This window comes from Tenrec ecaudatus, chromosome 3, assembly GCF_050624435.1.
Source record: "Tenrec ecaudatus isolate mTenEca1 chromosome 3, mTenEca1.hap1, whole genome shotgun sequence".
In the NCBI taxonomy this organism is placed as follows: Eukaryota; Metazoa; Chordata; class Mammalia; order Afrosoricida; family Tenrecidae; genus Tenrec; species Tenrec ecaudatus.
Window position 1 is genome coordinate 118,755,402 of NC_134532.1, and position 27,854 is coordinate 118,783,255.

A 27,854-nucleotide genomic window follows, 5' to 3' on the forward strand; every position below is an offset into this window, starting at 1 on the left:
TGTTTTCTTTCTCTCTCCCACATTATTTAAAACAGCCTCTCCGGTTATCTACATAGACGATCCGAGAGTTTTGTCACTGAAATCAAGAACCAGACCCAGATTTCTATTGCCACAGAGTCCCTATTGCCTGAGGGAGTCTTTCCCTCCCCAAATGCATTGCGTCTTGATATTTCTGTGAAGATTGGCATGGTCCAGTGTGAAGGCACCGACTTTGAAAAGCAAGTCCGGAGTCTCAGCCTGTCATGTGTATTTGGAGAGAATATCTGCCCCTTCCTGCCTAATACAAAGATTAGGTCCAGACATATCTTGAAGAAGATTAGAGGGAACGACTGTGTGGGTTGGAGTAATACGCTTTGATGACACGTGCACAGCTCTTCTTAATTAGGTTTTATGTTCTTAGAACATTTCTGGCAACTTAACTAGGTTGTATAAGTTGAGATCTTGGATATTGTTTTCAGTCATCTTGTAATGTGAAACAAGTTACCTCAAAGTTAGCTTAAAACAGCTCTTATTATCACGGTGTCTCACGTCAGCAACGTCAGCTAGGCTTCGTTGGGGGTCCCTGGCTCCATGTCTCTCCTGAGGCTCCGGTCGGCTCGGACTGGATTGCTCTCATCTCAAGGCTAGACTAGGACTGAGAAGCCCTCTCATTCCTAGCTCTCTCATGTGGGTGCTGGCAGGCCTCAGAAGATCGGGATCCAAGCACACTCACACACTCTCTCCACAGGATTGCCTTACAACGAAGGGCTGGCCTCCTCTCTGGCCACAGCAGGGGGACTGTGTCCAAAGCAGAAGACAGGCTTTCATGACCTAATTTTGGAAGTGACTCCCGTCGATCACTTCTGCTGTGTTCTGTTGGTCAGGAGTGATTTCGTAGGTCTGGTCTGTACTCATGCAGAAGGGATTACATAAGGACATGTGTGCTAAGAGGGCATAATTGGAAGACTATACATGCAATGTCATAGAGTCATACAATGTTTTAAATGAAAACCTTTTTCAAGGTTAAATTTTATGTTACTCAGAAGCTCTCTTTTTCTCCCCTCTGTTTGAAATTGTAGGAGCAATGTTCCTTCAGTTGGGACTGGGGGCCTTCCTTTCCTACCCAGGGAATTTGGAATGATGTTAGAATCGAAGCCTATAATATTTGTCATCTGAACTACTTCACATTTTCCCCTATATATGGTAAGAGGTGGCTTTCTTTTTCTTTTTGAGTCTCCTCCTTGTTATAAAACTTGGGTTTATAATTTAAATCTATAGATATATTTTTCAGAGTCAGATTTTATAGTAACTTTGTGGCACATTCAATCGATAAAAATGAAAGAAAAAAAAAAGCAAGGTGTAACTTTTAAAGAAAATTTACGATATAAAGTCAGCCAGTGGTTGTATTTTAAATATATATATTTGTAAATATATATGTGTGTGTAGTTAAATATTAGTTAAATATTAAAAAGGACAGAAAAAACACCATGCAAGTGCTTTTCTTAAATTAAGCATTCTGGACTTCATTGGGCCCATAAACATGCTCTCCTTTTTGCTGTCTTTAAAGTCCCGTTTAAAGGACCCTGGCAGGAGCCCTAGTGGCATGGTGATTACCTGCAGGCTGTGACCCCCAGGCCCACAGTTCGGAATCAGCAGCCTCTCTGAAGGAGAAAGATGAGGCTTCTACTCCAGTAGAGTGACAGTCTCTAAAACTCACAGGAGTCATTCTAACCCATCCTCTAAGGTCACCATGAGTCAGCGCTGTGTTGACGGCGGTGAGTGAGTTTGTTTGGGGCGGGGCTGCGAGTCGGTTTGAAGCTGCTAACCACAAGGTCAGAGGCTCAAACTCATGAACTGCTCTGCTGGAGAAAGAGGAGTCTGTGAAGATTTACAGCCTCAGAAAAGGGATGGAGGGTTTGGCTCACCTCCACGGGACTCCGCTTTGGCTGTGTTTTACAGTCACATTTGGAGCTCTACTGCGGCAAGTTTGGGGTCTGCTAAAATCCCTGGCCTGGCTCCCCATCACTGTGCATCTTTCCCATGACTAAGAGCACCCGTGTGAGGGCCCTGACACACGGGCCTTGCTACATCTTGAAAATACACTGGAAGGCAAGTAAAGCACATTCAATAAAAGCTCAGAACTCTGACAAATGTTCTTGAATCTGTGGAAAGCTCATCCCATGTTTGTGGACTCCTTCGCTTGGCAGTAGGTTGGTTCGTCATAAGAAAAGAAATTCTGAACGTCTTCTTGTGCCTTCTTCATTGAGCTACACATTAGTTGGGGCAAGAAGAGAAAGAAACACTCACCAAACAATTCAGAGACTGTGATCGGCTGCCAGGACGAGAGTCACAGTTGTCCAGCAACGCAAGATTAGTGGGGATTCGAGAAGTTAGGGCCATCAAGGGCGAAGGTTGTAGGCAAGTGGGATCTTATGTCCAACACGCACAATGCTCAGCCCAATTATACTTAGGACTTAGCAGATGAACTCAATCTGAAAGAATTTGGTGTGTCAGTACAAGACTCTTATTATCTTTGAGTCTGCTCACCCCAGATTGCTATTCGGTTGAGCCAAATCTGTACCTTCTAAAGGCAGATGACAAAAGCCATCACAGATGGTTGGTAATTGAGGAGGTCACTTGGCGCTGCTGGTATTTTTAAATATTGTGAAAGAAGACATGAAGATAACTGATCTCAGCCGTGCATATAAATCTGGCTGAATTTATAGTTTTCCAATTTAATGCTTTTCAAACTATTCTGAGAACAGAACCTGAACTGAAGGGTTTTGTTGGTAAAATCATATAATGGTTTATTCTATCCCTGTCCTCCCACCTCCACCCAGAACTTTTCTCAAATATGTATGAACACCTAGGGTAACGGTCATATTTAGCAAAACACAAAACCAAAAAGTGTTAAGTTGGCAAAAAGTTGTGTGATACATATATTTAGCTAATAGATTGGGAGCTTAACTATTGTTTCAGATAGTTTGCAAACAACATTATGACTCCCTGGTCCTTGAAAGCACTTGAATAATCCTGCTGCAGGTTGATTGAGAATGAAGGATTGAAATTAAAAGTCAGCATGAAGTTAACTATGTCTTCCTAAAGATGAGTGCTCAGAGTTCAGTTTATCCGTCACTGGGGAAGATGAACTTTATTTGCATTAAGTAAATGTAAACGAGGCTTACAATCCGCATGGAAACAAATGAAAGTCCCACTTCTCAAGGCAAGGCCATTGATACAATACACTCGCATGTCTCACATCTGCTCCGACTGCAGCTGCATGAGCAGCTTTCCTTTCTCTGTCCTCACGCACCTGCGGTGTAGTTGATTAATATGACCCTGTGGCCATGATGTCTTATGTGACGTATTATGAATTGTAGCCTCTGGACATGTGGCTATAACCTCACTTTGAAGAGGTCCTCTGCCCTGCTAATGGACAGGATTAAGGTGTTCTGAGTCTCCACTTTAGAAGAGGGTCTGACACAAGTTGGTACCTTTTTGAGCCTGGGGCAGGACTGGGCAGTGTTCTGTTCGGTCGTACCTAGGGTTGGCATAGTTGGGGCTGACCCCAGGACACCCAACAACCACGATGACAGAGGGCAAAGTAGTTATTGGAACGAACTAATCTGGTGATTTCAACCAACTCCTTACGGAAGGCTAAACTAATGTGGCTATGTGGCACTCTTTGCTTTCACCTTTTGGTGACTTGAAAAAGATAACATTTTTGCTTTTTCATAAGTTCCACTTATTTCTTCATTTTAAAATTTGTGAGCTGATTCTTGAAAATCAAAAGAAACAACTCTCATTCAATTTAATGATTCAGAGTTTGATAGAAAAAGTTTTGAACTTAAAAAAATAAATGAAAATTCTTATGGATAAATTCACTTTATTACATGCCCATAGATACTACCCCCTCCCCTGTATTCTTGCACGTTCTATGACAAGAGTAGTGTCTAAGCCTTAGCGTTTCTTAATATCCTGTTGTCCTATGTTAGATTTTGCCCTAATCTGAATGATTTTTTCTTATCTTTAGTGTTTTCAGTGATGTAAAAAAATCTATTTGAGGACAAGTCCTGAGGTCAAAGGAAATAGGAGCTATTGTATTTCCTGTGATTATCTAGGTATTAGAATATAACAGTTGATTCAAAATCCTCATTTGAAAATATGTAGTAGAATGATGCATCCTTATCCCTAAAATACTCTCTTCGGGTTTAAATAGCAGTAGTGGATGTAGGACACCCATATGTTAAGCAACTCTTTAGCAGTGAAAAGTTGGCCCTGACAGTGCAAAAGAAAACTCAGGTGCTTTTTACCTGGTGCGGAAACCAGCAAGGCTCTGCTGTTCTCGTAGTCGTTAGTGGTGAGGACTAACTTAATTTGTTGGAGCAGAAGTGAAGGTTGGGGCCAGATTTGAGTTTCTGAGGTATGGAGGAAGGGAAGATGGGGGGTAAAAATCAATTGATAGGATTCAAAGCTCCAATTCCAAAGATGAGAAGGAAGGTCATGTCAAAAAGCATTGCTCTGAACTGCTAGAAACCTTTACTATACAAAAATAGCAAAACGTGAAGCTTTTATTTCTTAACATAGTTGTCCTCAAGGTCTAGATACTTCATAAAATGGCGTTTCTATCTCTTTAATTTCCCCCCAAAGGAGTCTAAATCAACACTGTGTCAAAATGGATGCTTGGGCATCCTGGAATGACTCACATTGTGTTCCTGACAAATGTTCCTTGAGTTTTGGGGAACCAAAAGACGTCTGCAGGGCAAGATAAGGGCTGTAGGGTGGAGGCGGTAAGGCTTCCCAATGAAATGATGCCAGGATAATTCTTCTACTCTTGAAAATGAGCAGGTGCATTATCATAATGGATAAAAAAAATCCTCAGTGCAACTTTCCTAGCCTTTTTCTCACCAAGGCAGTTTTCAATATTAATAATAAAAAGAAAAAGCCAACTTTTCATAATAAGCCCTCTAGCTCTATTAAAAAAAAGAAAACCCATCAAGATTACCCCATTGGGATCCTCAAAACCAGTCTCCAGAATTGGCTGAACCTCTCTGTGCCTTGAATTTAACTGGCTCAACAAATCACCTTAGAAACATCTATTTGTATTAGACTTTTTTTAAACACAGCCTAATGAAACTAAGACAAGTGTATTGTCGAGAGACCTTGCCTGCATCTCTCCATCAATCACAGAGACATAGTTAAGCACATAATTTTATTTATTTTCCCGCTAGTTCTTTATTTATTTTTAGATCATTTTATTTGGGGCTCTTACAACTCTTATCACAATCCATACATGCCATACATTCATTGTGTTCAAGCACATTTGTACATATGTTGCCATCATTTTCTTTCTTTAAAAAAATCATTTTATTGGGACTCCTACAGCTCTTATCACAATCCACACATCCATCCATTGTGTCAAGCGCATTTTTACATTTGTTCCAATCATTATTTTCAAAACATTTTCTTTTTACCTGAGCCCTTGATATCAGCTCTTCATTTCCTCCTCTCCCTCAGGAACCCTTGATAGTTTGTTTTTTTTTAAATTTCCCCATGTCTGACACCAACCACTGTCTCCCTTCACCTGCTTTTCTCTTGTCCATTCCCCAGGAAGGGGTTATATGTAGATCATTGTGATTGATTCCCCCTTTCTCCTCCCACCTCCCCCTTACCTTCTTGGTATCTCTATTCTCATCATTGGTCCTGAGAGGTTTATCTATCCTGGATTCTCTGTGTTATGAGCTCTTATCTGTAGCAGTTTAAATGCTCTGTTCTAGCCAGATTTGTGAGGTAGAATGGAGGTCATGATAGTGGTGGTGGTGGGGAAGCATGAAAGAACTGGAGGAGAATTGTATGTTTCATTAGTGCTGTACTGCACCCTGACTGGCTCATCAATTCCTTGTTACCCTTCTGTAAGGGGATGTCCAATTGTCTACAGATGGCTTTGGGTCTACACTCCACACACCAATTCACATCGATATGATTTTTTGTTCTGGGTCTTTGATGCCTAATACCGGATCCCATCAACACCTCATGATCACACAGGCTGGTGGGCTTTGTGGCTTCTCAGCCAGATGGGCACTTGTTCAATACTTGTTCTCATGAAGTGATGATTGAACATACGGGTGGTGGCATGTGGTGCATAAATTAGATAGTGCCCAGCTATCTAATAGCATTTGGGGTTTTACAACCCCAGAACGAATAGCATCAGGGGTTTTAAAACCCCAGAACAAATAGCATCTGGGGTTTTAAAAGATTGTCTTAAAACAAACAGCCATCTAAGTGAGGTGTCAGCTGAGTCTGCATGAAAAGAACACACTGGCTGATGCAATTCAAAGGTTGTAAACAATAAAATCTAAGATCAGAGGAGGGAATTGTATTAGAGTTAAATTCTGAACACCTGGTTTGCAGAAAGCGATGGATGACAGTGAAAGCCCAAAGTCCCTTTGCAGAGTCCCCATGCCAAGTAAGCCTCTATTGAATTCCCTTGGACTGTTGACTAGGGAGGTGAATAGTCTTCCCCTCATAAAGTGAGTTGGAAAGTGAATGACTGGCACTATGAAAGCTCATTGCCATCTCGAGTTATTTCTGACTGGTAATGACCCAGTAAGACATAGCTGAGCTGTCCTGTGGTTTTCTGAGGCTGATCGTGGCAGGAGTGGGTGGCCCTGTCTTTCTCCTGCAAACTGGCTGGGGAGGTTGAACGCTGACCTTACGTTCGCCAGGCTGCTGCATGGTCCACTGCTCCTTTAGGGCTGCTGGGGCAGATCTTTCACTGCCATCACGTCAGTTGCACCTCCTAGTGAGCTAATAGGACAGGGAAGAACTGCCCCTGTGTGTTTCTTCTTTAATTCTTTACAGGAGCAGAAAGTTTCATCTTTGAACCAGCTGATGGTTGTGAACTGCTGTTAAAATTGACCATCTTGTCATTTGTTTTCCTTTTGGACCCATTTTTAATGTGGACTAGTCAAAAGGTCTGCTCAACTCTCTCCTACAGGGGTCACTACGGGTTAGACCTGACTCAGGCTGGCAGCGACGTTGAGTTTGACATCAGCAGTAATTTGCTGCTTCATTTTGAATTGAAGTGCTCCTATGTTTCACTTTGTTGCTGTTGAAGTTTTTAAAATATGATTTTCTTTAGCTGGACTCCAGGAGAGGTAGAGCTATAGAGACTGTGAGTAGATCAATCATTTCTTAGGATTGTGGCAGGGGAGGTTGGGGGAATGGGGAGCAAAGCGCCCTGGCGCAGGAATGAAATCATCTCAATGGATTGTGATGGTCACGGCACGACTCTTAAAATGTGTTTAAACCATTAAATTGTGTAGTACATGAACTACAAATCAATAAAATGGTTGAAAAGTAGATAAATATATTAGAAGTAAAAGTAGATAAAACCCGATTGCTTTTGAGGAGATTTCAACTCATAGCAACCTTATACGACAGAGTCACACTGCCCTGTAAGGCTTCAAAGGGGGCATCTTCAGAGAAGTAGACTGCCCTGTCCTTTTGCCAAGAGGGCTGTTGGTGGGGTCAAACTGCTGACCTTAGGAGTCAACCATTTAACCCGTGTCAATCATTTAACCCATTCAAAGGGAGTGGTCGGTATGTAATTGCGCTTTGTGGCTTTGGGGTTCAATCTCTTGTTACCACAGTGAAGAGAATACTATAGAGATGTCTTTCTTCTTCAACTTGGGTCCCCTTATTTCCATCCTCCAGAAGTCGTTCTTTCACCTGTGCCTGGAGACTTTCTCTCTCCTGTCCTGTGCAGATTTACTCCCCACCTCACAAAGCACCCTCGCCCCCCACCCCACCCCCATTCTAGATGACCTGGAGGAGCGCAGTCAAGCTCCCAACCGGATTCTGCATGCATTTAGCGGTCTGCGTTGCAGGCTATTACTGCCCTTTGCTTACCGTTGAATGCGGTCTTTTTCTCGTCCATCGAGTCGATTCCGACTCACAGCAACCCCACAGGACAGGGCAGAATTGCCCTTGTGACTTTCTGAGACAAACTCTTTACGGGAGTAGAAAGCCCTGTCTTTCTCCAACAGAGTGGTGCTTTTGAACAGGTGACCTTGCAGTTAGCAGCTAGACTGGTGCTTTTGAACAGGGGACCATGCAGGTAACGAACGAGGGCAGAGATTATCAGTCTTGCGTAGCGTCTTGTGTGATAAAGATGCATTCATTTGGAGTCAGTTTCTTGTTGTTCTTTGTGCTGCTTTACCCATAAAATGCATCTTTATGGAGGGGGGCAGGCAAAGGGGGAGCCTTGGGGAGTCTGGCAGGGTGAAGTTCACCAAGCCCCAGACAAGGAGAGGAAGCATCTCTTCCAGCTTACCTACCTAATCTCCCAGTGTTTGCAGACCCCCCACAGTCAGATCAGGTGCTCCTCCCAAGTCATCTGGTTCTCTTCACTGTGGCCTTTGGGAGTATTTTGTAGACTCTCAGGAGCCCTGGTGGCACAGTGGCTCTGAGTTGGTAACTGCAAGGTCAGCTGTTAGAAGCCTCCACGGAAGAAAGCTGGGCCTTTCTACGCCCATAGAGAGTCACAGCCTCGGAAACTCCTTTCCCATCGCTATGGGATGGCATCGACTATGGTGGTGACTTTGGCTTGCAAGTAGATTTTCAGTGGTTGGGGCAACATCTTGTCTTTTTCTTGGATAATTTATAGTGCTTGTCAGAGTTTACAGATAAGTATATTTCCGTTGGTTGATAGAAGCATCACGTACCCATTTTAGGTGGTGCTTAGTTGCAGTGCAGCTACCTCTTATGACAAGCTCATGTGTAAGAGAAGGCAATATTGCCCAGCCCTGTACCATCTTCATGGTCTCCAATATGTTTGAGCCCGCTGCTGTGGTTGTTTTGTTAATCCATCTCATTTCATATACAGAGAAACGTAAAAAAAAAAAAAAAAAAAAAAACTAGCAACAATAACAAAGCAAACCAGATAAAGATCTCAGTTAAAAAGCTAGAACAAATTTAAATGGATCATAAATGACAGGGTACTGAATTTTAATCTAACTGCATCTGCAACAACCGGCATTCCAATGCGTTCTGCATGACAGCAAGGCCATTCACATCCCTGGTCCGTGGTCAGAGGGGATTCACCAGGGGTTTATTGCATGTGTGTTTCCCCCTTCGCTTTAAAAAAAAATCTGAAATAGCTTGAAAATGTGTCAAAAGGGGGATCAAATGATTAGATATTACATTTTGGTTTAACTATGTCTCCCATGATCTACTTTGCAATGCTCTCTTAATCCATGTATAGACCCTGCAAATGGATTTTTGACGTTTACTGTCAACCACAGCCTTCTGAAAACCAGATGTTCACCATTTAATCTATGATACCATTCCATCTTTCAGATTTAGATGATATTATTTACAGTCTTTGGATCACACAGACTGGCGTGCTTCTTCCATGTAGACTTAATGTATACCTCACATAGATGGCTGCTGGTTTGAAAAAAGCCAGTAGGACCCCAGACACTATTCTTTCTGATAGTTGGGCATCATCTAGTTTCTTCACCTCACTTTGCTATTGCACCTAGATTTTCAGTGATCTCTTCATGAGGGCAAGCATCAAGTAGGGCCATGTCATGAGACCTAATTATTCTTAGATTGGGGCTAGAATTAAATGCAAATCCAAAATCCATTAATGCATCGATAGTTTATATATGTCTGTGAATCACCTTAGAGGCTTCATTGTCATTTTGTGTTAGAGAACGTTCTGAATCATCCCTCTGGAACATCACTTCCACTGCCATCAAGTCAGGTCTGACTCTTAGTAACCCTAGAGGGTAGGGTAGAACTGCCCCTGTGATTCTCTGAATCTTTACAGGATTAGAAAGTCTCATTCTTCTCCTGTGGAGCAGCTGGTGGTTTGGAACTACTGACCTTGTGGTTAGCAGCCCAATGTGTAGCTGCTATGCATTGATAGCGTCAATAGTTTAGTCAGCAGCACATAGTTTAAAACACTGCTGAGAAAGGGAAATTATATGAGTAGAGACCAGCTATGAACTGCAATGCATGAATTGTTGACTTGATTTGAACAGATTAAACTTTTAAGTGATTGGGCACGATTTACATAAGCAACAAGGCTTGGTGATAGGGCAAATCTTCTAATAATAGTCATTCAGAAAAGCAGAGCCATACTTACTAGATTAATACATGTAATATTGAAGCAAGGAGAGCAACAACACAGTAAGTATATGGTAATTCTGGGCCACCATTCATTGGGCACTCTCTAGGCACAAGACTCTAACCAAAGTCCCATGACTCAGTTCTATTCCCTTGGACTACTGCTCACCTGCTTCTTCTCCCCCGAGGGAATTTCAGCCTTAAATCCAATGCTACAGCTGAGTTTGTGGAAAAGCCCAGTTCACTTAGTGGGGTTTCCATGTCAAATCCTTCTGGTGAAACCTGTGAAGGATGTTATGCATCTTGAGAGATCAGAGTCTAAATCTCAGTGGTCTATAACACACAGGCAGCCTCACCAAGGGCTTCATAGAAACTAGGTCAAACATTTCCACTTAGGAATCTACTGTAGCACCAGGCACATTCTCCCCTTGGGGTCCACATAAGTATTGCTAAGCAGTTTTCCCAACGGGAGGTTGCTCCCCCATTTTTCTACCAACAGAGATGCAACTGACTTATCTGAGACCTGCATACTCCACTCCCCATATTGCGGTGTGAATTTCCAGTAAGATTTCTTTTCCGTTCTGGTGGGAGTGTCTGCTGGATTGGGATGACCTTAGCACACTTTTGTATGGCAGCAGCTGAATGTTACTTTCCCTTCCATCACATCTTGAAACTCTGACCCCAGCTCAAAGCCGCTGTGCTTAAATTGGTTCTGACTCCGAGCAGCCCAAGATTTTCAGGAGCTGGTTTGGGGGAAGCAGATCACCAGACCTTTCTTCGGAGGTGGGTAGACGCAAACTCGCACTCTTTGGGTTAGCAGCCTAGCACATTAACCCTCTGCGCCATCCAGGGACTCCTCTGTTACAAGAGCTTCTTAGTAAGGGGCTAACATTCCATTGTTACACCCGCTTACCATTCTTTGTTCTACACTGATTGTATTTGATATTTGGGCTTGGAATTTTGAAAAGCAGATAGTACTTGGGCTGTTGGTTCTCCTGACACAAATTTCAATTAATGTGTGCTTGCTACCACAGCTCTTTTGGGGTGGTGGCTCCCTGAGACGTGTGTGGAAGGTGGAGTGCCTCATCAGTCAGTCAGAGCCTTGGCACTGGTGTTCAGCCATTCAACACTACTGTCAAGGCCTCAGAAACCCCTGGTGTCAATCGGCTAGGAAAGCACCGAGTTCCTTCTGCTTCAAACCTGCCATGGCTCTTTCGCTTCATTTTGTAAGTGAAGATCATTACAGCTTAATGGGGATGGAAGAACCCAATGATAACTGAAGACATTGATACTCGAGCCTTTATTGTAGTCAATTAAAGGAAGACTTATGGTGGAGTTTGAGACTACCTTTCCTAGTGCTTATTAGACAAACACGAATGGCCATAACAACCATCTTCTTAGCTTTCTGCTTCCCACGTCTTCTCATGTTACTGAAAATATTCTTTTATTATAGACAACATTCAATAAAGCTATTCTCTACTTTCTTGCCAACTACATCTTGACAAAGAACATAGACTTACAAAAGGAGGCAGAAGTTTCTATAGAGGAGTTTAAAGGCTAATGATGCCCCTTGGGGAGGGCGTTGGTGGGGGGAGGTGCAAATGGTTAAGGGCCTGGCTGCTAACCAAGAGGTTTATGACTCAAGTCAAGCCAGAGGTATCACGGAATAGAGGCCATTACCTGAGGAAATGATGTGGGGACCATGGCTGACCTAACCTAGTGACACAAAGGAGAAAGAGACTTTTCTCCACACCAGTCCACGGCCCCAGTCAGGCGTGCCTCCACCCTCCATCCTTCTTTATCCTATTCTCTCATCAACCGTCCCTCCCACCACACTCTATTTCGTGGATGGGTTGGATTATCCCTTGCAATGGCCAACACTCATGATTTTGGGGTACGTTCAGTTCGAGGCGCCAAGGTTGACTAAGAACCATAGTCTCAGGCATCCCAACAGTGCTTTTGTTCCTTTTGTGATGTTGCGTGGTATTCCATGTTTCTCCCACTCTAGCCAGGACTTTTTCTTGTGATCCCTTTTCAAGCAGTAGGTAGTGGTAGCCGGGCACTATCTAGTCCTTCAAGTCTCAGAGTCACGGAGGCTGAGATTTACATAGTCTTTTAGACGAATTGTTTTCTTGTCCTATTCTTTCCATACATCTTGGCTCTGGATGGGGCGAGACCAACAGTTGCACGTAAGATGCCTGTTCATAAGTTATTAAGACCCCAGTTTCCTTTTTTTTTCTTCTGTTTCTGTTTGACTTTATTTATAACAAGTTTCTTTGCGTGCCTTTTAATTATTTTTCTTTTTAAATCATTTTATTGGGGGATCGTACAATTCTTATCACAATCCACACATCCATCCATTGTGTCAAGCACATTTGTACATGTTGCCATCATCATTCTCAAAACATTTGCTTTCTACTTGAGCCCTTGGTATCAGCTCCTCATTTCCCCTCTCCCTTCCTGCTCTCCCCTCCCTCATGAACCCTTGATAATTTATAAATTATTATTATTTTGTTGTATCTTACACTGTCTGATGTCTCCCATCACCCACCCCTCTATTGTCCATCCCCCAGGGAGGAGGCCATATGTAGATACTTGTAATTGGTTCCCCCTTTCCACCCCACCTTCCCTCACCCATCTCGGTATTGCCACTCTTACCACTGGTCCTGAAGGGATCAACTGTCCTGGATTCCCTGTGTTTCCAGCTCGAATCTGTACCAGTGTACATCCTCTGGTCTAGCCAGATTTGTAAGGTAGAATTGGGATCATGATAGTGGATTGAGGAAGCCTTTAAGAACTAGAGGAGAGTTGTATGTTTCATTGTTGCTAACCTGCACCCTGACTGGCTCGTCTCCTCCCTGCAACCCTTCCAAAAGTGGATGTCCAGTTTCCTACTGATGGGCTTTGGGTGGCTACTCTACACTCACCCTCATGTACAATGATATGATATTTTTGTTCTTTGATGCCTGATATCTGATCCCTTTGGCACCTTGTGATCACACAGACTGGTGTGCTTCTTCCATGTGGGCTTTGTTGCTTCTGAGCTAGATGACCCCTTGTTTAACTTCAAGCCTTTAAGACCCAGGCACTATATCTTTTGATAGCCGGGCACTATCAGCTTTCTTCACCACATTTGCTTATGCACACATTTCTCTTCAGTGATCCTGTCGGGAAGGTGTGCATCATGGAATACCTATTGAATAGAGCAAAGTGTTCGTGCATTGAGGAACTACTTGAGTGGAGATACCCCAATTTCTACTCACAAATTGGTTACGGCAATTGGTTTTTAATGATGAATACATTGCTTTTATCTATAGAGCTGAGTTCTCTTGAAAATTCCTTGAATGAAGGAACAATGTATGTTAATCCAGGTATTCCAGTGCAGGTTCGCACCTGTATTATTAGTAATATTTTTTAAAGAAACCTTTCCAAGTCAGCTCTGGAAAAACCGGAAGATGAGTCAGTGCCCAGACTCACCTGTTAAGCTCTGCCGGTCTGGGTTGCCGGTCTGGTTTAGTTTATATGGAAAAACCTACAGAGCATTGTCTTTCCTGCATGTGGGCAGGAGTTCAGCTAGAAGGCCACAGGCAAGGGAAGGGTTCCCCAAATAGGGAAGGGCAGGTCTACCTTGCCTCTCCACCCTGTTTTGATAAAGAACTTCTGTCCTGTTGGGGCCCTGAGTTGTCTAGTTCAGTGTTGAGAAGATATAAAACAGTATAATTGGGATGGATGTTCACTCAGGAGAACCGACAATGCTGACTGGAGCATCTTCCACGTCCTAGAACATTGTCCATTTTGGACATGATTTAAGAAATATGAATTAACCTACTTATTCAGTCATAATACAAGAGTTCTTATTAGATTGTACATGTGTATCACCGCATTTTTTAGGGGGGGGATGATAGATAAGCAAAATTTGTAAGCTTTAATGTATTTCTTTTTGCCCCATTTTTAAAAAGTCATTTTATTGGGGGCTCGTACAATTCTTATCACAATCCATACATACATCCACGTGTCAAGCACATATGTACATTTGTTGCCATCATCATTCTCAAAACTTTTGCCTTCTACTTGAGCCCTGAATATCGGCTCCTCAATTTTCCACCTCCCTCCCGACTGACCCCTCCCTCATGAACCCTTCATCATTCATAAATTATTATTATTTTGTCATGTTATACTGTCTGACATCTTCCCCTGTCCTCTTCTCTGCTGTCCATCCCCCAGGAAGGAGGCTATACGTAGATTCTTATAATTGCTTCCCCCTTTCCACCCCACATTCCCTCCAACCTCCAGGCATTGCCACTCTCACCACTGGCCCTGAAGGGGTCATCTGTCCTGTTTCCAGTTGCTATCTGTACTAATGTTCATCTTCTGGTCTAGCCAGATTTGTAAGGTAGAATTGGGATCATGATAGTGTGGGGGGAGGAAGCATTTAAGGACTACAAGAAAGTTATATGTTTCATCGTTGCTAACCTGCACCCTGACTGGCTTATCTCCTCCCCACAACTCTTCATTAAGGGGGTGTCCAATTGCCTACTGATGGGCTTTGAGTCTTCACTCTGCAATCAACCTCATTTACGATGATATAATTTTTTTGTTGTTCTTTGATCCCTTCGACATCTCCTGGTCACCCAGGCTGGTGTGCTTCTTCCATGTGGGCTTTGTTGCTTCTCAGCTAGTTGGCCACTTGTTTATCTTCAAGCCTTTAAGACACCAGACACTATATCTTTTGATAGCCGGGCACCATCAGCTTTCTTCACCACATTTGCTTATGCACACGTTTGTCTTCATTGATCATATCGGGAAGATGGGCACCCACTGATAAGATTTTTTATTCTTTGATGTCTGATAACTGGTCCCTTCTACACCTCGTGATCAGACAGACTTGTGTGCCTCTTTCATGTGGGCTTTGATGCATCTCAGCTAGATGGCCGCTTGTTTATTTTCAAGTCTTTAAGACCCCAGGCGCTATATCATTTGATAGCTGGGCACCATGAGCTTTCTTCACCACATTTGCTTATGCACACATTTTTCTTCAGCAATCGTGTCTGGAAGGTGTGCATCATGGAATGCCAATTTAATAGAACAACGTGTTCTGGCTTGTGTGTACTTGAGTGGAGGCCCAATGCCCATCTGCTGCCTTAATACTAAACTTACAAATGTATGCACGTAGATCTATTTCCCCACCCTCATATATAAATATATTTATATATGTACATGGCAGTATTTAGACCTCTATAAATACCCCTAGTTCTTTCCTCTATTTCCTTTGACTTTCCTCTTGTCCCATTGTCATGCTCAGCGTTCATTTGGGTTTCAGTAATTTCTCTCGGTTACCTTGCCCTTGCTGAATCCCTTTCTGGCCTCTCACACCCTCCTTGCCACTGATTTTGGATCACTTGTTGCTCCCTCGTCCCTGGGTTGGTCAGCACCACCTCCTTACCCCCACCTCTCCCTCTCCCATGTGCCCCTGGAACCATTGGTGCCGTTGTTTTCTCCTCCAGACTATTCGCCCAGCCTATTTATCTAGATAGATCTGTAGAGATAATAATATGCACCAAAAATCAAGCCATAGCAAGATAGGCGATGAATGAGAACACAGCGATGACATTAAAAAAGAAAACCAATGACCAATAAAAGAATAAATTAATTAAAAGACAAAAATATTTTAAAAAGAAATAAAAACCTGTAAATAGATGAAGGTCTGATTTTTGATCTCTAGGCATGTCCTTCAGTTAGATCCAGTGGGGTGCCATGCTCTGACCCCAGAGTCTGTCCTTTGTACTCCCTCGGGGGCTCCCTGCTCTGCTCTCATGGTTGCTTTGCCGCACGCCTTTAGTAGTTTGCCTCCGTGTTGTAAGGTCAGTCCGGGCCAGTCTAGACATTGAGTCTCAAGTGTTGTCCCCCTTAGGGCCCTGGGCCAGCCAGGGACAGTGTGTCTAGTAGTGGGATCAGCCATATTGTCCACTCTGTTCATTGGATGTTCAGAGCGGGGATATCTTCCTCCAGGCCTGATGGGCCAGGATGTGCTCCTCTCTCTCTTCCTCCCCATTCATTTGCTCCCATGTGCTTTGATCAGACATGCCCCTCTCCCCTCGCTATAGCTTCAGTGCTGTCCTCTCAAGTACATTCTTCTGGGGAGCGGGGCAGTTGTCCATGTAGCTGGTATGGGAGCTCACCATTGATTAAGAAGCCCCACTTTTCCTTTTAAACCAAGCACAAAACCAGATTCTACAACCAGTTAAAAAATTTTTTTTTAAATTGTGATTTGGGTGAAGGTTTACAGAGCAGATCATCAATTTTACATCCAACAAATTCATATGTAATTTACTTCATCTCATTCACACCCCTCATCCCGTCTCCTCCCTGCGCTTCCTGCATGCACTCTCTTCTCTCCTAACCTCCTTGGGCAAATGATCTTATGCGCAGTTTCAGGAGAAACAGGGATTATTGGTCTTGCTGAAAAAGGGTAACTCACTCATGCGGGGGGGAGATATGATAAGAAGCTGCATTCTACAACTGGGTCTTCATTTCTAAGATTAAGTTCTCCTTAATGAGAAACAGGATTCGGAAATTTAAAGCCACAACTGAAAAGAAGTAGCCAAACCATACCAAAAAGATGGCTGATTCTACTTAAGCCTCTAAAAAAGTACCTGGGAAATGTAAGCTGCAGTGATCCTCTGTGTCCTTCTGGGAAGGAGATGCGGAGAAGGGGCTTTACTCTGGAAGAAGAGGAGAGGGCACACACATGACCGTGAGGTGTGTCTGGTGATGAGCCTGCAGACTCATCAATCTTCCTATTGAGTTCCTAACTCTCCAGCCTTAATTTTTTCCCTTAGTGACAACCAAGGTGTTAAACAGGATGAGGGCCTGAGGAGTCCTGCTGAACACGAGAACATCCCAAGTGAGAAACGTGTGTGTGTGTGTGTGTGTGTGTGTGTGTGTGTGTGAGAGAGAGAGAGAGAGAGAGAGAGAGAGAGAGAGAGAGAGAGAGAGAGAGAGAGAGAGAGAGAGAGAGATTTGCAGTGACTTTGGCCAGAGACGATTATAGCCAGTTGATCCTCCTGCTGAAGGGAAAGTGACAGGAAGCAGGAGAGGAGCCTGCCTGACCTTGGGAGTTATGTGTGGTAGGAGGTGCTCAGGAGGTGGAATCCCCTCTCCCCTAAATTCATTGCTATCAAGTCGATTCTGCCTCATGGCCACCCTACAGAGCAGGGTAGAACTGCTCCTGTGGGTTTCTGAGACGGAACTCTGTATGAGAGGAGAAAGCCTTATCTTTCTCCATTGGAGTTGCAGGCAACTTCACACCGCTGACCTTGAGGTTAGCAGTCCACCATGCAAGCACTATGAGACCAGGGCTTCTGGATTTGGTGTGTGTATGATTAGAAATAGCAACACAGAAGCTGGGGTGGCCTTTGGTTGGTAATACACTAGACCAAGGGCCAGCAAAGTTTGAAAACTAAAGGTTCATTAGTAAATATTTTAGGCTTTGGGGGCCCTATGGAATTACCCTGCCATTATGGTACAAAAGCAACCCCAACCACGATGTGAATGACTGAATGGGCTTCATGCAAGAGGTGAGCATATTTGGCCCAGCTCCATAGTTTGCCAACGTGTGGTCTAGAGAGTATTCAACATTAGTCAGAGAGTGGACGAGGTGACTGATCTGCTTACCTCTAATTTATGAATCTGTGCTTTATGGATAACAACTCAGCCGAAGAACTATTTGGTGCCTGTCATAGCCACATACCAGCTAAACAAATGTCCCCTCTTAATGACACCCTCACCTCCTAACACTAGTGCTCTGTTTCCTTATAAAAATACTGAGTATCACTGAGACATGGTTTGGGAGGTATGACTTGGGTGAGAGGTTAAGAGCGTAGTCTCTGTCTGAATCTCAGCACTGTCACCACCTGGGTGACCTTGGGCAAGTTACTCAAGTTCTCTGTGCCACAGTCTTCTCAATTATAAAATCAAGATTCTGTCTGAGACTGTAACTCTTTATGTATCTTATTGGATTGTCATGATACTGGAATAACATATGTCAGTGGTGTAAAACAATGCCTGTCTTGTAGTATGTGCTCAGTAATTGCTAGCTTTTATTATTATTTTGAAATAAGAGATAGTAGGGAAGGGCCACGAGGAGCTAGAGGTCATGTAGCATCAAAGATTTAGGGATAGCTTAGAAAATAATCAGCTGGGAATCACATTTGACTGTGTGCTTTTGCCCTGATGTGGTTCCACATAAGTAAGCAATACCACTTACGAAGGCCGTTACACTGCACAACCAAAGAAACCAACCAAACCCATCACCATCGAGTCACTTCCCACTCACTGTGACCCTGAACGACAGCTGCTCCTTAGGGGTTCCGGCTGTCAACCTTTATGGATGCAGATTGACTGCCTCATTTCGTGTCTGTGGCGTGCCTGGTAAGCTCAAACTGTTGGCCTGTTTGTTAGCAGCCCAGTGCTTAGCCCACTGCACACACCAGTCATATTTGCTTTCTTTTCCAATAAACCCAAGATTATCAATCCCTTCCCTATTTATAGGATCAGGGTCCCTATAGTATTTCCCAATTGATAACCTCTCTAGAGAGAAAATGTTGTTAGGTACCATGGAGTCAGTTATAATTTGTAGCCATCCTATTTAGAACGGAACAAAACATTGCCCAGCCTTATGATCTCCTCATGGTTGTTGCTATGTTTGAGCTGTTTGCTGTACATAAAAGAAGTTAGAGAGATCCCTAATTTAAAATGTTGTTCAGTGATGTCAAGATGAAGTCATGAGATGAAATCTAGCCATCATTGCCTCTACGGGCCATTTTGGCCATACTTCTAACAAGGCAGATTTGTTTGTTCTTGTGGCAATCCATGGTACTTTCGACACCACAGTTCAAGTGGTCACCGAGGAAGGGTGGTTTGTTCTTTGCTACTTTACAAAGGAGGGAAAAGCTGTGGTGAGTGGCGGTCCACTTAGACATGCAGGATGTTGGCAAGACATGGAAGCGGGTGGTGGTTCCTGTTTAATGGCTTCTACTTTAAATCTCAATGCGTCAAGGAAGGGTCCGTATGCACAAAGAGATGAATCCGTGCCTCTGGCTAAGACTTCCTGCTTGGTGTTGAATAGAGTGATGTTGATGCTTGGCGGGAGGCTGGCTAGGGATGGTTGGGTTCTTCTTGTTGGTGGGGTATCCTTGTCTAGTTACTGTTTTAAGGGGAAATGCTTTGTTTTGTCCCATTGAGTGTGATTTTGGTCACTTTGAAAAATATATGGCTTTTATTATGTTTTGAAAATATGTTTTGGCCACTTTGAAAAATATATGGCTTTTATAATTTCCTTTCTATTCCTATTGTATTGAGTGTTTTTCTCAGAAATGGGTGTTGAAAATACCATAGAATGGGTCAGGCACATTTTAGTTCTCAAAGTAACATCCTTGCTTTTCACTACTTTAAAGAGGTCTAGTGCAGCAGATTTACCCAGTTCAACGTGTGGTTTGATCTCTTGACTGCTGTTTCCATGAGCATTTATTGTGGATCCAAGTAAATGAAATCTTTGATCACTTCCCATGTTTTCTTCATTTATCATAAGATTGTGTACTAATCTCATTGTGAGGATTTTGGTTTTCTTTACATTGAGTTGTAATCCATACTGAAGGCTGCAATCCCACATATTCATAGCAAGTGCTTCCAGCCCTCCTCACTTTCAGCAAGCACCACTTGTCTGTCAGCTTGTTGTTCAGTGCTATGATGCTGAAAGATCTGTCGCTGCTATTTCAAGTACCTGCAGGGTCAACAAAGCGAACGAGTTTCTGCAAAGCTTCCAGACTAAGAAGAGATTACAAAGCAGGACTAGGCTGTTCAGTGGAATTAGACACTGAAAACACCATGGACAGCATTGGAAATGTTGTCAGTTACTGAGACCCCAATGAATTAGGAGCAAAATGGTGTCAGAGGCAGTGCCAGAAGATGAGCCTTCAGGTCGGGAGGCGCTCAAACACGACTGAGGAGGGGCTGCCTTCTCAAAGTAGAATCAACCATCGTGACACAGATGTTGTAAAACTTGCAGGCGCAAAGACTTCATGACCTTAATTTGCTTATGGGGCACTACTCACAGTGAGAAGACATAGCTGCAAAGATCAATTGATAATCAGAACTTGGAATGTATGAAGAATGAATATACAAATTTGGAAGTCTTGAGAACGGAAATGGAACACATAAAGATCAATATCCTAGGTAAAGGTCAGCTGAAATGGATGGGCATCGGCCACTTTGAATCATAAAATCATGTGGTTTACGATGCCATCAATGGCACTCTCAGGAGGAGTGGGGTTGCATTCCTCATCAAAAAGGACGTTTCAAGATCGATCTTGTAGTACAATGCTGTCTGTGATGAGAAAATAAAACAGGAAGCTCAAGCAATACAACTTTTACTCAAATGCACACCTCAACCATTAAAACCAGTGATGAAGAAACTGAAGAATTCTACCAATTTCTTCAGTCTGAACTCGATCAAATAGCTAAGATGCATGGATAGTTATTGGTAATTGGAATGCAAAAGTTGGAAACAAAGAGGAAGGGAGAGTTGTTGTAAAATATGGTCCTGGTGATATAAAAGAACCTGGAGAGTGTATGATAGAATTTTGCAAGACAACTGACTTCTTTATCCAAAATACCTTTTACCCCAACAACTCAAAAGGAGGCTATACGTGTTGAATTCTCCAGGCTCAGAAATAAAATTGACTACCTATGTGGGAAGACATGATGAAAAAGCTCAATCTCAGCAGCTACCACCAGGCCAGAGATCCCCTGTGGAACAGACCATCGATTGTGCATAGGTAAGCTCAGGTTGAAGTTGAAACGAAACCAAATTCATGAGAGCCAAAATAGGACCTTGAGAATGAATATGCCGCCTGAATTTTGATGAAATCTCAAGAACAGATTTGGCACATAAACACTAATGTCAGAAAACCTGATAAGCTCTGAGATGGCATCAAAAACATGATACATGAGGAAAGAAAAAGGTCATTGAATAGACAGGACAGAAAAGGTAAAAGTAGATGTCAGAATAGACTGTGAAGCTTGTTCTTTATTTTAGAGTAGCTAAACCAAATGGGAGAAACGAAGTCAAAGAGCTGAGCAGAAAATCTCAAAGGGTAGCTTGAGAAGACAAAGTCAAATATTGTAATGAAATATGGCAAGACATAGAGTTAGAAAACTAACAAAGGGCATGCTCAGCCTATCTTACATGAAAAGAACTCAAGAAAAAATTCAAGCCTCCAGTTGAAATATTGAAAGATTCTATGGTCAAAACATTGAAAGATAGAGGAAGCACCAACAGAAGATGGAAAGGGCATGCAGTCAGTCTTTCAAAAAGAAGTAGTCGACCAACGTTCAACTATTTCGAGAAGTAACATATGATCAAGGACAAATGGTACTGAAAGATGGAGTCCAAGTGCACTGAAAACATCAGCTCAAAACAAGGCTCCAGGATTCCCTATTGGTTTATATAAAATTGTCAAACTTCACATGTGCCCTATAATATGTTATCATTCATGATGGTCTCGCTCACCAACTTCATTGCAGTTTAAGCTCCATGTTATGGAGAAGCTTTCTGGCATCTTGGGCTTTCCTACTTTCACTCTATGTCTAACACTTTTCTCCTTTTGCATTTAGGTACTGTGTCCTGATGACAACAGCTAGATACTGCTTTGTCTTTCTAGTCTTCTTGTTGTTTTTAGGTGCCATCGAGTCGGCTTCGACCCATAGCTGCCCTGTGCACTACATCACATGGTCCTGCGCCAACTTCACAATTGTTCCTGTGCCTGAGTGCATCGATGCGGCCACTGTGTCCGTCCATCTCGCTCAGGGCCTTCCTCTTTCCATTGCCCTTCCACTGTACCAACCATGATGTCCTTCTCCAGGAACTGGTCTCTTCTGACAATATGTCCAAAATATGCAAGACAAAGTCTGGCCTTACTTCTTCCAATACAGATCGGTTTGTCCTTTTAACAGACCACGGTACTGTCAATATTCTCCAGCACCACCATCAAATGCATTGATTCTGCCATATCTTCCTTATTCAAGGCCCGCCTTCCATATCCGTATGAAACAATGGACAATACCCTGGCTTGAGTCAAGCGCACCTCAGTCCTCAAAGTAACATCCATGCTCTGCAACACTCTAAAGGGGTCTTGTGCAGCAGATTCACCTAATGCAATTAGTCTTTTGATCTCTTGACTGCTGCTTCTGTGAGCACTGATTGTCAATCTAAGCAAGACGAAACCCTGGACATCAACCTTGTCTCCAAATACCGATATTATCTGTTGGTCCAGTTTTGAGAGGATTTTGGTTTTCCGTACATTAAGTTGTAATCCATACTGAAGGCTGCAATTCTTGACCTTTATTTGCAAGGCCTTCAGTTCCTCCTCACTTTCGGCAAGCAAGCTTGTGTCATTTGCTTTCCACAGGTTGTTAATAAGCCTTCCTCCAGGCCTGCTGCCACACTTTTATAATCCACTTCTCTGATTATTTCAGAGAAACCTTCTCTTAACCACTGTGAATTAGATATCTTTCTTCCTGTATCTGTTTTCTTAGACCCCCCTTCTACTAATCATCACTCTATTGTTCTTGCTCATGCTGAATTTGACTCTCACTCCGAGAGCCAGCGGCAGGCATCACGTGTACTCTGGCCACCATTCAGATCTTCTCACCTAGCAAAGTATACCGTACACAGAAACGTCTCAGTAAATCTTTCTCACGTAACTTATATTTAAAACATATATGTATCTTTTGGATTGTGATTAATTTTAATGCATAAACATTTATACCAAATGCATAACTTTAAAACGCTCATTATTTTTACTTTACTTTATGAAAAGGGATATGTGCATATCATTCTTGGAAGATTTCTGATGGTTTTCCATTTGTCATTATCTTGTGTTCTACTTATAAGTTTCTGTAATTGATAAACTTGGAATTACTAGAGTGGAGGTATGCATAAATATATACTTCTGGTTATTCGTTAGGATGAAGGATTAAACTCTTAAAATGAAAAGAGAATTTCCTTTGAACTTTTTGTGGAGCATATAGTGGGTTAGTAGCTGCTTTGGTCTTATTTATCCTCAATGATTCCTAAGGTCTACAAAGACAGTGCTTAGTATATTGTGTGTATACGAAGTGACTTTCCCAAATTTTAGGACTATGTGTCTAATTTGGCATTCTTTCCCTTTAAGAAGGCAATGTGTTACATTTGATTTTTTCTGTAGTATTTACACTATTCTGTGTATATATATGTATGTATTTCTTCTTCTTATTCGCCTTAGATAACAGTGTCCACGAGTGGAGTCTTGAAATAGAGGCGTCTTTTGATGTTGTCAGCTCACAACCTGTTGGCGGTCAGGTGATTATCGCCATCCCTAAATTGCAAACAGAGAAGACATACAGCATCACACTTGAACCTGGGGAAAGGATTGTCAAACTACTTGTGGCAATTCACAAGGTAAATGATGGTGATTCCCGAGGTGCACTGGATGGAAGGCAATGTCCACTCCGAAGAAATGCTCCGAAAGTAGGGACTGAATAGGAAAGGAAAATCCTTATTCATTTATCTTGTCTATTTGTGGGAGCAGACGGCCTCATCTTTCTCTAAAGGAGCGGCTGGTGGGTTTGAACTGGGCACCTTGTGGTTCGCAGCTGAGCACCAACCCCCCTGCACCACCAGGGGCATCTTGTCTATTTGTAATCTCCCATGTCTTTTGTGTGTAGAAGAGCTGAGAAGTGACTTTCCCAAATTTTAAGACTATGTGACTAATTTGGCATTCTTTCCCCTTAAGAAATCAATGTGTTACATTTGACTTTTTAATAGTATTTACAATATTCTGTATCACTTACAGTATCTTACACTCAAAACACTTTCTAAACTGTATTTTTAAACAGCACTTCTAGTGCTTGTTAATTATTTTCCAAATTGGTGCTTATTCTGTGTGCAGAATTCTAATTCTAAACTTGTGATTTTTATAGTTAGAGCTGGATTGGATTTTTGCCTTTTATATTTGATTAATCAAAGCTGTGAGTTGGAAAACAGTAGAGCATACCAGCATGCAGTTACTCCGCAAAACTTAAAATGACTTCTTGACGTCAAGTCAGAATCGACCTTCAGTCAGTCTACCTCTTAAGAATGTATAATCAAAGTAAGCACAGCGCGTCAGCCATAGCAATAGGAATAGTTTTGAACAGCCAGGCTATTTCTGTACCTTCCCTTTTGGCATTTCAATCCATACCAACCTCTTAGCATATTAATTTTTAACTAGTATCTATAGGTTGGTATGAGTTGACATATTGTGGATAGGAAGATTAATCCTATTTTAGATCTCAGAATTTCTGGGTTTATCAACATGAGAAATTGATGGGGGGCTTTAGATTATGATATCATTTTGCTGAAAATTTGCCAAAGATTACTTAGAATGGCTTATTTATTCACAGGATATTTCTGTAGAAACTTGGTGGCCTCATGGACATGGAAATCAGATTGGGTATAACATGACAGTTCTCTTTAAATTGGCTGGGAACTTGAGTATTACAAAATCAGCAAAGGTAAGCTGCTACCTTAAAATATTTTGTTAAAAATTATATTTCTTGTTACAATCACTATACGCCTCTTTGCCAATAATGAAGAAAACAGCAAAACTCATATAACCCACCACCCAGAGAAAATCACTATGAAGTTCTCCATCTCCACACCTTATGCGCTTCTGTTGTGTGCACTCATGCGTTTACATGTACTCCCATCCACCATTGGAAGGAAGCAGAATGAGTCCATCCTTGATGGCTCCTTTCTTCCTCCTCACTGACACCTCTCTCCCATTTGCGCCCTCATGGGAAGGGGTGTGTGCCAGTGATTGACACATTCAATTTGACTATTAAGTGTCCTTAATTGTTGAAAGCTACAACTCCTCTATCCTTTTTTTTAAATTTTGTTTTTGAACCATTGACATTGTAGTGCCCAGACCCATTTATAGGCTATCTCACCTTTTTTTTTTGTGACATATCTGATTATTTCGTTGTCATGTCTTTTCCTAGTAGTGAGGAGTCTGGTTTACATGGGGGCTGCAAGCTGCAAAGCTCAGCAGTTTGGAAGCACCAGGTTCTCTGAGAGAGAAGGAGGGGGGCTCTCTAGGCCTGGAAAAAGCTGCAGGTTCGGATACCCACCAGGGAAGTTCTACTCTGTCTTGTATGGTGGCTGTGAGTCAGCTTGGATTCAATGGCACTGCTTTTATGAGGGAGGGGGAGGGGTGGGGTTTAAGCTCTCGCTTGTTCCCTCCTCTCCCTCTTGCTGTAGAGGAAACACGTTCCACTGAAATGCTGCCCTGACACCTGTAATAAGCCTAATGAATAACAGATTAGCAACAACAAGCACTTAACTAGGAAAGAAAAAGCTGCGGCTGACTCCAGGGGCTAAACAGTGAGCTGGTTTCCGTTACAGTAACATGACCGCATCAACAACAGTGACGTAGGGTTTTGTCCCTGCACCAATCTGACTGCTGTTGCTGCCCTGGCTGCTCTATCTGAGCGCACATATTCTGCAGAGCTTTGCGGGAAGACACACAGGTCCACCAGGGGAAACCTGTCAGGGCCTGTCCTCTGTGACTAGGGACGCCAGGAGCTGCCCAGGAGAAGAGCTTGCGATTCTGGGCAGTGGGGAGAGACCTGCCTCCCAGGAAGTAGCCAAGTGTAGGAGCAGAGCTGGAGGAAGTAAAACTCTGTGGCTGCTGAGCCCATTCCAGTTCATAGCAACTCGATACGACAAAGAACTAACTGCCTCATGGGGTTTCAAAGGCTATAAAATTTATGAACGCAAATGGCTACATCTTTCTCTTATAGAGAAACCGGTGGATTTGAACAGAGGACCTTTCAGTTCGCAGCTGAGTACTTAGCCAATATGCCACCGGGGGTCCTGGAGAATTTGTAAAATACATGGACTTTATGGTAAACCAAATTGTGATAGATCTTGGTGCTGTACAGTGAATGACTTGACATGGCTCTTCTAGTCAGTCATTGGAACCCTCACGAAACGACTGGGTAGGACTATGTACATGTGAAGTGTTTGTGACCCTCTGAGGGCATTGGATGGCTTGATCATAATGTAAGTACTGCATCCGTACAGTGCGGGGCCATGCAAATAACATCTCTGGGACTCTCAAGAGGTGGTTGACCAATCTTGTCTTCCCATTAGGCTTAGAATGGTCTATCTCAGGAGAGGAAATGGAGGAATCTCACTGCCATCAGCAAAAAAAAGGGTCCGGAATAGAGCAAGTCCTTTTGGGCCCCAAGATCCCTGTGTGCTGAACCTCCTCAATCCAGGAAGAAGGGAACTGTGCACCAGACACTGAGAGATGTGGCAGAGGTGTGGTAGCAGCCGCACGACCAGCACCAAGAGCACGAGAAAGAGTGGCTGAGACAGGTGAATTTGGGTAGCTAGCTTGTGAAAAGAGCTGGTATCCGATCAACAGAGTCACACTGGCCCAAGCAGAGCCGAGGCCAAGGGGCCATGGGGCTGAGAGGAAACCGACCAGAGAGTGGTGTGCTGGTGGGTGTGGCTGAAAGAGGCTGTCCTAATTGAAGAACTCTTTTCTGTTCATTTTTTATCCTGAATTATAACCTGTTAATTTCTGGGTTACTAACTGCAAGGTCCATAGTTTGAAAGTTCTACTTTGTCTTATAGAGTCGTTACAAGTTAGCATTGACTCTATGGCAGTGAGTGAACTTTCCCAAAAGAACTCCTTAATCCTGAGTATGGTCTGTGAGTCATGTATATTAATTGCAGCAGATTATCAATAATAACAGAGAAATAGATCGTGCAGAGCTTGTTGTAAGAGTTGGTGTCTGAGTTGGTAAAGAAGGTTGGAAGGTGGACGCATAAACTGACCTCTGCCTCATAGGACTTGACCTTGGATTGATATTGAATTTGAGTCTCCTTCCCTCTTAGGAAGCAGAGGAGGTTAGATGCTGCCCCCACACTATTTTTACATGTTGTTCCTTTATTTGGCAGATACTTTTTGAGTGTCTATTGAGCCCTGTTGGTGCAGTGATTACTAGTTGGGCTGCCATCCCCATGGTCAGTAGTTCAAATCCACCAGCAGCTCTGCAGGAGAAAGACAGGGCTTTCTCCTCCCATGAACAGTTCAAATTTGGAAGCTCACAGTGGTCACTATGAGTCATCACTGACTCAATGGCAGTGAGAGAGAAAGATTATGTAAGAAGGATATGTGATAAACTATCTTTTTCCACATGCAATTGACAGACTGCTGAGTGAGAAAAACAATACATAAGGAGTTGTACCAAAGGAAAAAAAAAAGACCCCAAACCAAATTCACTGCCATTGAGCCAGTTCTAATTCATAGTGACCCTTTAAGACACTGTAGAACTGTTTCTGTGAGGTTCAGATACTGTACATCTTGACAGGAGTAGAAAGCCTCCTTTTCTCCTGAAGAGCAGCTGGTGGTTTCCAACTAATGACTTTGTAGTTAGGAGCTCAATGTATCACTTACTACACTATCATGGCTCCATTTGCAGGTTACCGTGATAACCGAAACTTGTGTCTATTGGAATAATGCCTTCATCTTGCATGGTTTTAATATGGACGGATTTCAGTTACCACCAGAACTCACTCTCTTTCTCTCTCAATCAATCAAAGCTGTTGCTATTGAGTCAATTTCCATTCACAGAGATCCTACAGGACAGAG

At 42.8% G+C, this 27,854-nt stretch overlaps 1 protein-coding gene across 1 annotated transcript in view; it reads left to right on the forward strand.

The window, feature by feature from the left end:
* The window catches only part of MANBA (mannosidase beta), a 150,840-nt gene that overhangs the window by 36,410 nt on the left and 86,576 nt on the right, over window positions 1-27,854 (forward strand). Inside the window, exons 5-7 of the mRNA XM_075543981.1 lie at window positions 1,059-1,182; window positions 23,436-23,611; window positions 24,595-24,705. Coding sequence (XP_075400096.1) covers window positions 1,059-1,182; window positions 23,436-23,611; window positions 24,595-24,705 — 411 coding nt within the window. The remainder of the gene's footprint in view (window positions 1-1,058; window positions 1,183-23,435; window positions 23,612-24,594; window positions 24,706-27,854) is intronic.